At 38.5% G+C, this 12,318-nt stretch overlaps 2 long non-coding RNA genes and 1 gene segment (V, D, J or C); 1 reads left to right on the top strand and 2 right to left on the bottom strand.

Annotated features, from left to right (window-relative positions):
• Positions 1-1,414: 1,414 nt before the first annotated feature.
• On the bottom strand, positions 1,415-8,654 carry LOC119919004. The segment is given in 3 exon segments: positions 1,415-1,527; positions 8,209-8,478; positions 8,595-8,654. Coding segments are annotated over 3 exon segments (426 nt in total).
• Positions 4,427-7,608, top strand: LOC119919006. The gene is made up of 2 exons (XR_005447534.1): positions 4,427-4,559; positions 6,963-7,608. It is a non-coding gene; the product is annotated as an uncharacterized LOC119919006 (long non-coding RNA).
• Positions 8,655-9,385: 731 nt separating the features above from the next.
• LOC119919005 lies at positions 9,386-11,632 on the bottom strand. The gene is made up of 3 exons (XR_005447533.1): positions 11,122-11,632; positions 9,673-10,971; positions 9,386-9,523 (listed from the first exon to the last, which is right to left on the bottom strand). It is a non-coding gene; the product is annotated as an uncharacterized LOC119919005 (long non-coding RNA).
• Positions 11,633-12,318: the final 686 nt, after the last annotated feature.

Raw genomic sequence — 12,318 nt, 5'->3', positions numbered from 1 at the left:
GGCTTCTCTATTGGCACAGCGCTTAAGCTTGACATCAAAAAGCACTTAGCTGAAACTTAAGTATGAAGACCCGAGTACATGATGATTCTTGCACTGCTCCAATTACAAAGCTTACTACATTTTTAATTTTAATCACCCTTTACTTACCTAAAACAGTCAGTTTTGTTCCCTGGCCGAAATAGGCTTCAGCATTAGCACAGCGCTTAAGCTTGACATAAAAAAGTACTTGGCTGAAACTTAAGTATGAAGACCCAGTACATGATGATTCTTAATGCACTGCTCCAATTACAAGGTTATTACATTTTTCCAATTTTAATCACCTCACTTACCTAAAACAGTCAGTTTTGTTCCTTTTCCAAGTAAGCTTCGTTTGCATTGTCACAGTGCAGAAATACTGAGCATAAAACTCACAAGACTTTCTCTACCAGAATTATCTTCTGCACGTTTTTACTAATACTTCTGTTTACACTAAGACTCTAAAGCAACGTGATGTTTATCAAAATCAATAATAAACTGAAATATTTACCTAAAACCGTCAGTTTGGTTCCTTGGCCAAAGTAAGCAGGCTGAGTGTTGGTCACAGTGTTCTTACTTAAGCTTAAAACTTCTAGTTTTTTAAAACCATTTTCCTTCACTTTCATACCAACAATTCTGCTATGTTAAGTTTTTTTGCAGTTAAGTGAATTTGCTGAAGCTTCGACTTACCTAAAACAGTGAGTTTTGTTCCTTTTCCAAAGTAAGCTTCGTTTCCACTGTCACAGTGCAGAAATACTGAGCATGAAACTCTTGTGTCTTTCTCTACCAGAATTATCCTTGTATAAGTTTTAAGGTTTTACTAGTACTCTGTTAACACTGACTCTAATGCGCAACATGGCATCTTCTAAAATACAGTAATAAACTGAAATTTACCTAAAACGGTCAGTTTGGTTCCTTGGCCAAAGTAAGCAGGTCAGTGTAGGTCACAGTGTTCTCACTTCAGCTCAAAACTTCAGGTTTTTTAAAAGCCTTTCCTTCACTTTCACACCAACCTTTTGACTATTTTAAGATTGTTGCAGTGAACTGAAGGTGCAAAAGCTCTGACTTACCTAAAACAGTGAGTTTTGTTCCTTTTCCAAAGTAAGCTTCGTTTACATTGTCACAGTGCAGAAATACTGAGCATGAAACTCTTGTCTTTCTCCACCATAATTATCTTTGGAATGTTTTTACTAATACTTCTGCATATTTTAAGTCTTTAAAGCAAAGTGACATTCACCAAAATACAGTAATAATCAAATTTTTTTTCCTAAAACCGTCAGTTTGGTTCCTTGGCCAAAGTAAGCAGGCTCATTGTAGGTCACAGTGTTCTCACTTCAGCTCAATATTTCAGCTTTTTCCTAACAACAGTTTTTTCCTTCACTTTCACACCACAATTCATCTATTTTACGTTTGTTGCAGTGAACTGAAGGTGAAAACGCTCCGACTTACCCAAAACAGTGAGTTTTGTTCCCTTTCCAAAGTGAGCTTCAGATCCAGTGTCACATTGAATGTCTCCTCTACCAAAAGTCACAAAATGTTTCATAATCAGCATGTTGAGACGGTCTAATAATCCAGAGGATGAAGAAGGTTTAAACCTGCAGGATGAGCTTCACAATGTCCAAAGTTATTCTGGTTTAGTTAAAGAAGCATTCAAAAGCTCTACATATGAATTGAAAGTCATTTTTAAAACTTTTTTCCAGCAGATTTTCTGTATATAATTTGACTTTTTGATGCCAAAGTGTCCTGCCATCCTATCGCCTTCAGATTTTTGATTTTCCTGCTCTTTCAAGTGTCCCAGGTAGCATGTAGCAGTTTACACAATGTGTTTTAATGGGAGGAGGTTTTTGTACGGCGGCTCTATAGGATTGTATCACCGTGGCCCCCTGTCCCCCGATGAAAAAGCGTCACACAAAAACCTGAACACTCTTTCGTTCACCCGTCCTCCTTCCCCCCACCCAGCCTCTCCATATCTCAGCCTCCATCTCTCTCTGTCTGTGAGAGCAGCTGCACAGGTCGCGCTGACTGACTCGTTTTAGGGCTCCAACCTGACTGCTGCTATTTCTGTGACAGCTAAGAAAAGAAGCAAGAACAGAGGGGAGGAAAAGGAGAAGCTGGTCTTTGTTTGTGTGTTTTGCTCCTGAGAGGAAGTGACATCACTGCTGGTCACACCTCTTTATCCACCCAGTTGTCAGTGAACTGAGGAGACACATTACTGAGTTCATGTTCCCTGGCAGATGTGACTGATGTGCAGGTGATCCTTAAATTGTTAAATTTTTATTTGAAGTTAAAAAGTCTTTAAGAAAATGGTGTAACAGATCCTTCACTCCTTTCTTTATTTTAAATAATGTCTTAAAAGCAATTTATTCCTTCTCAACAAATTATCACAATGAATTTTATTATCACATCATAACTGGTGTATATTTAAGTTATGATGCAAAAAATGTTCCTTTCATAACTGATAGAGAAGAGCATGTGTCATTTTTATATATAAGTTTCACAACATTTTGACAAGTTATGACAGGATCTCTCAGGCTCAACATTATCAGAGGATAAGAACACTGTAGGCATGATGTTTTTTCAAAGATACTTGTAGTAGATTCTTTATTCTAAACCCCCTTAACTCTCTCTTACAGAAATATTTCTTTCTTTCACCGTTTTTTGAAACTTTTCACACAAAAAAAAATCCAGTCAGGGACAAGCTGAGCATATTATCCATGGTGAAGCAATCTTTTTCAAATGTTTTAGGCAAAAGGTAGCCCCACAGTGTAGAAGTAGTAAAAATAGTAAATTTTCCTTAAGCAAAAGTATTAGTATTCCCATCAAATATACATACATTTACTCTGTATGCAGAACAGCCCATTTCAGAATCAGAAATATATGATCTCATTGGATCATAACAACTGCTACATCAATATGTAAACATCACTTTAATGTTGCAGCTGGCAAAGGTGGGGCTAATCTTAACTACTTTACAAACTCAATAAAACATCACAATTTATTTATTGATTATTTTGTAATAATAAAGAGAATCTGCACACGAAATAAAGCTTCCAAATAAATAGAGCGAAGTAAAAAGTACAATATCACCTTCTGAAATGTGGTGGAGTAAAGGAATAAATCCATTATTTTCATTTACTTTATGTAAATGAAAATACTCACCTCAAATTTTTACTTACATGAATGTACTTGGGTACACTCCAGCACTGCAAATGAGTGACATTATTATACATTCAATGTATATTCTATGCTTATTCTCGGATGTTCTATGTTGCTATAAAATAAACAAATTAAATTGATCATACTGAATTAATTTTAAAGAACCATAGGGTAGTACTGATTGTTGGTTACACTCTACATTTCTTAAAATCAGAATCAGAATCAGAAATACTTTTTTTACTATTGATACCTGAGGGGAAATTCTTTGTCACAACTGCACACTTGTCAAAGGAATAAGGAATAGAAATAGTAAAAAAACAACAAAAAAAACAGTAGATAGATAAATAGTATAAATATAAGAATATAAATTAGAGAAATGTTTTAACCAAATGATTTGTAGTACAACCACTGTGCTCCTCCTTAAAATTAAACCTTTTATGTTTTTTTAAATCTATGTAATTATGAGACATAAGAACTTCTATAATGTTATGTCACAGTGGTTCTGCACAGGTCACTTATATGTCATGCAACAATTACTTTTTTAACACAACTAATTATTTAGCTAGCTTTTTTTTTCAATTTAAGTGTAATCCCATATGATCCCTGTAGAGGTCAGTGTATGATAACCTGTTAAATTGACATGCGTTTATCTTGTGAGGATGGACATTATAGAAATAAAATAGCAGAGACTAAAGCACTAAATGACACAGATTAGAGAAACTGTACAGGACAATAATACTGAATGTGACAAGTAATCTTTACCATGTTAACACCTGCTCACTTATCTGAACTGATCAGCTGTGTGGTATTGTAGCAGAAACATCATGACTTGTAGAGAAGCAGTTCTTGTACCTTAAATGAATTAACTGTTAATCTTATTGTTTTATTTAACAACTTTTTAAATATATTTTCATGTATCATTAAGGTAATATGTTGTCATGTCAATAATATCCAGCTCAGAGCACCTCAGAGTTCAACACCATAAGCCTCCTCATTCATTCCTGATCCCTTTCATCTCCTCACTGATTGTTTTTGGGGTTGTTGTTAAGCTGCTGAGGCTTTCTGTCACATTGTGCTATACTAGAAGCACAGTAATACACAGCTGAGTCTGCCACTTCAGCACGGTGTATCTGCAGAGAGGAACTGAGCACTGCAGGCCGGGACATGGTGTACTTGGATGTGTTGAAAGGAGCTTCAGTGTTGGCCGAATCCTTATTAAGAGAATATGTTAATAGCTGCATTTTCCCACTGCTGCTTTGTCTGTACCAGTACATGTAGTAATATTGATCATCATCTTGTCTACACTGCAAAGTTACATCTGGGTCTCCTTCACGACTGAATACAAATGGAAGCTGGAGAACTTTAACACCAGCGGTGGAATCTGTAAGGTAAGAATGAAGACAACAAGTAAATAACAACTTCACAACATCTTTTTTTTTTAAAACAACAAAAACATTTGATTTCTTTTCAACTGAATTTAAAAGTTCTTACTGATGAAGATTAGAATTGCAACCAAGAGTGGCCTCATTTCACACTGATCATACAGGTTAGTGTCAATAAAAATCATCTACATTCACAATCACAGCTCTCTCTTCAGCTCGAACATCTGCTGGTGGATGTTACTGTTCTGCTACAGCCAAAACTTCTGAAATAAGACTACAGTCTACAGCTACAATCTCCTAGTGGCCGCTGAACAGCAACTGCAGGTTCTTGTTCAAGCATGAGCTTGTGACTGCAGAATTTAGAGGAGGGTTTATAGTAATTGTTGCACCTACAACAAATCTACTGCAACACTTGCAAATGTCAGACTTTGAACTGCTGAATCAGACTTAGAAATCAGCAATTAAAATTGTACAATAAAATGAGTTTACTGTGTTGTACTTTCTGCAAGATAATTAAAATGTATATCTCACCGTTCTAGCCACCCTAGCAGAATATCTGCTATTGAATGGATGGAAATGTTGTACATGATTTACAAATGATGTACCTTAAAAAGTAGTGGTAGTAGTTTCCCTCTTATGTGACAATCAGGTTGACATTCGTGGTTTCAGTGAAACATCTCAACAACTACTTGATGGATTACAATGAAGTTTTCTCCAGATATTCATGTCCCCACTGGATGCATTGCACAAATGTTGGTAATTCCCCGACTTTTATCTAGCACCATTATAAGGTCAAATTTTTATTTTGTCCTATACTTTGGTTCAGGATAGCAACAATTTCTTTCATTGGCAACTTATTTGTCAATAATTTTATCAATTAATCATTTAGTCTATGAAATGGAATAAAACAGTCCAAGCTGAAGTCATAACCAGCAAACATTTAGCATTAATCAGTTATCATAATAGTTGCTCTCTTCTGCTTTTATCTATGACATTTCAGGAGAAAATGCGTCTCTGTCTCCACTTCACCTGTTGCACAGTGCTCACAGACTCTATATTCTCTTGGTAACCAGGCCTTTTTATGTCTCCCTTTTTCATTTGCAAGGGTAACTGAGTCCGTACTTGGTAAAAAGCTGCCTCTGCTTGAGAGCTCTGACAGTACAGAGGCATCCAGCCTTTTAATCTCTGTTTAGGACCAGCTAGGTATAGTTCATTGTGTGATCTAGGGTGGTGTTACCTATGGTGCTTTCATAGCATTTTGTTTTTCATTTTGTTCATTTGCAATTTTTTGGATGTATACTGACAGGGCCCACATATGGCAGGATTGTTCCAAGAGGTCAAACTTGTGCTGTAGTCCTTCTTTTGTGGGGGACAGCAGCACCAGGTCATCTGCATGAAACAGAGACTTGGCTACTCCACTTTGGAGTGGGAATCCTGGCATTGTACATTGGTCCAACTGCAATGCTAATTGGTTTATGGAGATGTTAAACAGTGTGGGACTCAAATTACAGCCTTACGCTTCTCCTCTGGATGTTTTTTACATCAGTGTGTCTGTCACCAATTTTAATGCTGCACTTGTTTTCCGTGTATATTGATTTGATCATGTTGTACACCTTTTCATTGTGCCAAATTGAATCAAATGCCAAATAACAGGCAAATATATTTTTCCATTTTTTGTTTGATGCACATGTTTTTCTCTGAGGGTGTGAAGGGTAAAAATTTGGTCTGTGGCTCAGAGGCCACAACAAATAGAGGAAACCATACTTAAGGGACTACCGGAAAAGGATGTTTATTAACAAAAGTAGTTAAATTGAACAAATATAACAAGTCATTTTAAAGCTTAACAAATGTGGCTGGCAAAACATAGTGTCAGATTAACTAAATGAATGAAAGCACAACAAAGCAACAAGAGGTGGTGCTGGGGACCAGGAAAAAGCAAGCAGTCAAGGCCCGCAACAATCAGGAAGGGGCGGGCTTTATGCAATCTATCAATTCAGCGTCGTCAAGGTAACGTGATAAAGTGGCAAAGTGCTGTCCCGTTCCTGTTAACAGCATTTTGAGCCCTTGCAGCCTCTTGCACTCAATCACTTTCCAAGTGACGTCAGTAAAGTCTGTGAGGGTTCAGGGCTTAGGGGGGACATTGGGATTGGGCCACACACACAAACAACCTGGCAGAGGCCCTGGGGCCATCACATCTGTAATGTGATGATTTGGAAAGAAGACAATTTAGTTTTTACTTAAGATACTGTGTTAATTTAGGATGTTTAATATTCTGTTGTTTAAAATGCTACAGAATCCTCAGATTTCAGCTCACTTGAATCCCTCTGTAGTTGTTGGGGTCAGATTTATCTCCACTGTTATGGGAGATATAGGATATATGACTCTCTCTTTCTCTGGCGACCTGTCCAGGGTGTACCCCGCCTTTCGCCCGATACCAGCTGGGATTGGCTCCAGTCCCCCGTGACCCTGTACGCAGGATAAGCGGTCGACGATGGATGGATGGATGGATGGACTCTCTCTTTCTCTCTCTCTCCCTCTCTCTCTCCCTCCCTCTCTCTCTTCCTCTATCTATCCCTCCCAGTTGGCAGCTGTGGGCATTACCTATGTTTCTCTTGGTTTGGAGTCTTCCCTCACCTGCCTGAGATCTGCAGTCTACACACCTGGCCTGACCGTGATCAAGCCAATCAGCTCCCCTTCATAAATCCAGGCCTCACCTCCAGTCCCCACCAGAGTGTTGAGTCATACACAGTAGGGGTGCGATTAATCAACAAAAATTGATGATGAAATTAGTTGCCAATGACTTTAATTATCAATTAGATCATGATGTCATTGAGCTGAAGCGACACCGTCCGTCAAGTCCAGTTAAAGGTCCAGTGTGTAATATTTAGGAGGATCAGCTCCACTCCAACACTGCTCTGGACTTTCCCCCCAACTCAACGCTTTCCTAATCTGATATTTATTAATAAACTGCTTAAAATAGATTTGTAATAACTATCATTTAATTTGTTGTCTGATACTGTTTTCACAGTTGCTTCCAATAAAAACTTTAAGGCAATCTGCTGTCTTCAATCTTTATTGGAAGTGTGTTTAGCTCGATGCATAGCTGTGCAGCTACATGCACCATGAGGGCAGAAGAGAGGGACATTTAGATTGATTGATTGATTGATTGATTGATTGATTGATTGATTGATTGATTGATTGATTGATTGATTGATTTGGCTATACAAATAGACTTGACAGTCTCAGCTACTTACTGCATGGTCCAATCTCTCTGCTCATGGTCTTTGCCCACATTCATATTTATCAGCTGGCCAGATACCACGTCCTAAAAAAGGCTTGACAGCACAATCTTTTTACCTGCTTATCATTTGCGCATGAATACATCACAATGAGCATTAACTAACTATCTGATGTTAAAAATGAAAGCCCAACACTGGCATGGTATGTCAGTGTTATCACTACTAAGTTATGTTAATATAAATCGTGAAGCTTTGACTATCATCAAAACATCTTATCACTGTTCCGCTTCCACTGTGATTATAATCAAACCACAACAGGAACAAGCCACAGCTCCTTCCTGCCTGGGTGCCATCTGTGACAGACATGTTATTTGTGTGACTGTCTGGTCTGTGTGCATCACTGTGCCTGGCAGCACAGTAGTAGGTGCTGCTGTCATTCAGTTGCAGCTCTGTAATCTGAAGAAAGAAGTTGTCTTCGGATACATCAATCGACGACTTAAAGTGCCCCGCAGTTTTGTCGTACTCTGTAAGGAGGAACTCCATTGGCGCGCCGTAGTGGTTTTGTCGGTACCAGAGCATAGTGTAGCTGCTCATGCTGAAGCCTGCACCTATGCTACACTGAATGTCCACTTTGACTCCTGGGTGAGCAATTAAATCTCCAGTCTGAAGAATCATAACAGTGAGACCTGCAGTAAATGAAAGATAATGTTTGATTGTGAACAGTGAGCTCACTCAGATGTACATTTGATGGTAACCTGATCCTTCAAGTGGTGAGCGTATGAGTTTATACAGAAAAACCCACCTGAGTATAAAAGAAGGGACAGATAAAAGACTATAACAAGCATGTTAGTGATAAGCCTTCTTCCAGTCGAGTGATGCAAACATCACTCTGTTGGGCACAAAGGAACACCAGGTCACATGCTCCTATGATCACATGATTATAGGGGAAGTGCAGCAATAACTCTCACTCACTGATTTTCATCTGACACGTACAGGTGCATGGAAGCTCATCTTTAGTGAGACTCAATTGATCTGATATTTTTAAATTGAGTTTGCCAGTATTTGGTGGTGTTATTCAGTGACATTTAACTGCATGAATATAATACTGCAAATGTCAAACAGTTAGTGATTACCCCAATTTAATATTCTGTCAACACATCTGGAACAGCTTTTACACCATCATGAGAAAAAAAGGTTCAATATTGAAAGTGAAACTTTGTAAGTATTTTAGGTTGGGTGACGAAACAGTATATAATTAATCAAAGGTCCCATTTATTAGTAATACAATTCATATATCATACGATACATTAACAGCATAATACTTTCAGTTCTCAAATAACTAAACCCCTGAGTAACAGCTGTTATTAGTTTCCATGTCGGAGCAGGTTTTTTAGTGAAGTAGTGGCATTAAACCACATCACTGTGTGCTGGCAGCGCAGAAATACACAGCTGAGTCTGACAGATTCACCGCGCTAATGATCAGATATCCACTCCCTGTGTCTTCTCCTTTTATTTGGAATCTGGAGCTTTTAAACTGGTCCTCGTAGCTTGGGTCACCTACACCGACTGTGTACCCAATGAGGCTCATAGACCGGCTGCTCTGTTTGTGTTGGTACCACAGCATAACTGGAAGACTGCTGTCATCATGACTGCAGGTAATCCTGAGTTTCTCAGTCCCTTCATTCACAACTTGAGAAGAGGACTGTTTAAAGGTAACACTCTCCACTTTGCCTGTGAAGAAAGTCAGTTCATGTCATTGTGGAGGTAAAGTTTTGAATTCAAGCAATGCATTTTTTTGCAATCTTAGAAAAAATACCTAAATTGTATGATAAACACACAGTGGCACAGATGTTACAGAGTAAACATTGAGTCAGGCTTACTTGAAAGCACAAGCAGTAAAAATCCAAATGCGTGTAAAACTGGATGCATCCTGGAAAGTAAAATTAAATCAATAACAAAAATACATTGGTGCTCCAGTCTGACAAACGTTTTACACATTGAACGAGAGATTATGAACTTCCCTTCTCTATACATCACACCTCTTCTCCCCACCTACCTCCTCTGCTGGCAGCTGATCTTTTCCTTAAAAAAATCTGCATGCTTCTTCTTCTTTGCTGCACTTTTATTTCTATTCACCAATGAACAATACTGACATTTTGTGATGATGGATTTCTTGGTGTAGTGGTTTTAAGCCATAAAGTCTTCAGAAGTGGCTGACTGTTAAACTGTTAATTGAGAATTTTAAGTGTTTGTGTACATTACCTCCAGCATACAACCATCCATCCATCCATCCTCAACAGCTTATCCTGCGTACAGGGTCGCGGCCAGCATACAACCTCTTTTTTAATTTCTCATTTAGATTTTTAAGATTTAGAGTTTTATGTTCATTTTTAGCCAGTTTAGTAAATAAGGTTCTTTCAAAAGTTTAAGCAGACAACTCCAATGCAGTGAAGAAACACAGCAATGAAATGCAGCTGAACAGCTATTGCTTTTTTCTTATCTTACAAGATGTTACATTTTTAGTGAATGAAATTTTGACATTATTAGTTACACCATATTACAGTTCTTATGGTGACACAATTGTCTGTTAGTGCACTTTCAACAAAACATGATTAGCTTTTGGTACATTGTTATATATATGATATAAAAACATTTGCATTTTATTTACTGCAAAAATGCAAGCTACATGTTCAGTTACTTCATCATATAATTAAGGTACCATTTATTAGTAATACTATAAATAAATCATGCCCCAATTAACAGCATAATACTTTCAGTTCTCAAATAACTAAACCCCTGAGTAACAGCTGTTATTAGTTTCCATGTCGGAGCAGGTTTTTAGTGAAGCAGTGACATTAAACCACATCACTGTGTGCTGGCAGCGCAGAAATACACAGCTGAGTCTGACAGATTCACCGCGCTAATGATCAGATATCCACTCCCTGTGTCTTCTCCTTTTATTTGGAATCTGGAGCCTTTAAACTGGTCCTCGTAGCTTGGTTCACCTGTGAGGACTGTGTATCCAATGAGGCTCATAGACCGGCTGCTCTGTTTGTGTTGGTACCACAGCATAGTTTGGAGACTGCTGTCATCATGACTGCAGGTAATCCTGAGTTTCTCAGTCCCTTCATTCACAACTTGAGAAGAGGACTGTTTAAAGGTAACACTCTCCACTTTGCCTGTGAAGAAAGTCAGTTCATGTCATCGTTGAGGTAAAGTTTTAAATTCAAGCAATGCGTTTTTTTGGAAAAAATACCAAAGTTGTACGAAAAACACAATGTGGCACAGACGTTATAGAGTAAAGTCAGATAACATTGAGTCAGGCTTACTTGAAAGCACAAGCAGTAAAAATCCAAATGTGTGTAAAACTGGAGGCATCCTGGAAAGTAAACTTAAATCAATAACAAAAATACATGTACAATTGTTTCCACATCAAATTTACAATTACAGCATACTGAAATCTGAGGCATCAGAAGTGGAGCATTTACTTGGTGCTCCAGTCTGACAAATTCTTTACAGATTGAATGATAGATTGCTTTCTTCCCTTCTCTATATAGTCTATCACACCTCCTCTCCCCACCTTCTTGCTGTGCTGGCAGCTGATCTTGTGAAAAAAAATTTTTGCTGCATTTTTATTTCTGTTCACCAATGAACAGTACTGATATTTTGTCATGATGGAATTTCTGGGTGTAGTGGTTTTAAGTCATCAGAAGTGGCTGACAGTTAAACTGCTATGTTCAGACTGCAGGCCAATGTGACCCAAATCCGATTTTTTTGCTCATATGTGACTCAGATGTGATCCTTTTATAACAGAGTGAACAGGCCAAGTCACATGGAATCTGATCTTTTCCAGTTCGTAATTGGGCCACTTCCATACGATACAGATCGGATCTTTTTTAATGCGACCTGAGTCTGGACACTCAGCGACTTTGATGTCACTCTAGAGCAGCTGTTGTTCTGCTGCAGACAGAGCCGCTGTGAATGAAAAAGCTCCACAAAAAGCCATTATTAAACATGTGGTTCTCTTCCTCCTCTACCTCGCTATCATCTGCTCACAAATTCCCTTGCTTACACCTGAAATCCACCGGACCGTGAGCTCTCTTCTGAGTTATGTGCATGCCATTTCTCCAAGCTGACACAGTGGGGAGAGAGAGGGAGGGAGCTGTGGGGCAGTTGTGTTGTACAGCGCCAGAAACCGTAAAGAAAAGAACAGAAAGTTGAAGAAAAGAACAACTGTCATAATTTGGGATAAATGTGACCCGTGAGAGGACAAAAAAAATGGGAGTGTCCCGTGAGCTAACCTGAGCTAACCTAACCTCTGTTGCTCCTTGTTTACTTCTGTAGCCTGGAACAGCTGCTACTGCTTGTGACGTTGTGTTGTTCCTCTGCACATGCGGGTCACATTCAGGCCGCGGACAGTTCACACTGGAGTCTAATATCGGCCACTAATGTGAACTATCAAACAAACAAAATCGGATCTGGGAAAAAATTGGAATTGAGCATTAAGGCCTGCAGTTTTGTTTTGT

The sequence above is a fragment of the Micropterus salmoides genome, unplaced genomic scaffold (genome assembly GCF_014851395.1).
Source record: "Micropterus salmoides isolate LMB-PRFRI ecotype aquatic unplaced genomic scaffold, ASM1485139v1 Ms_hic_scaffold_253, whole genome shotgun sequence".
NCBI classification, from domain to species: Eukaryota; Metazoa; Chordata; class Actinopteri; order Centrarchiformes; family Centrarchidae; genus Micropterus; species Micropterus salmoides.
This window is presented reverse-complemented; position numbering and strand designations above follow the sequence as displayed.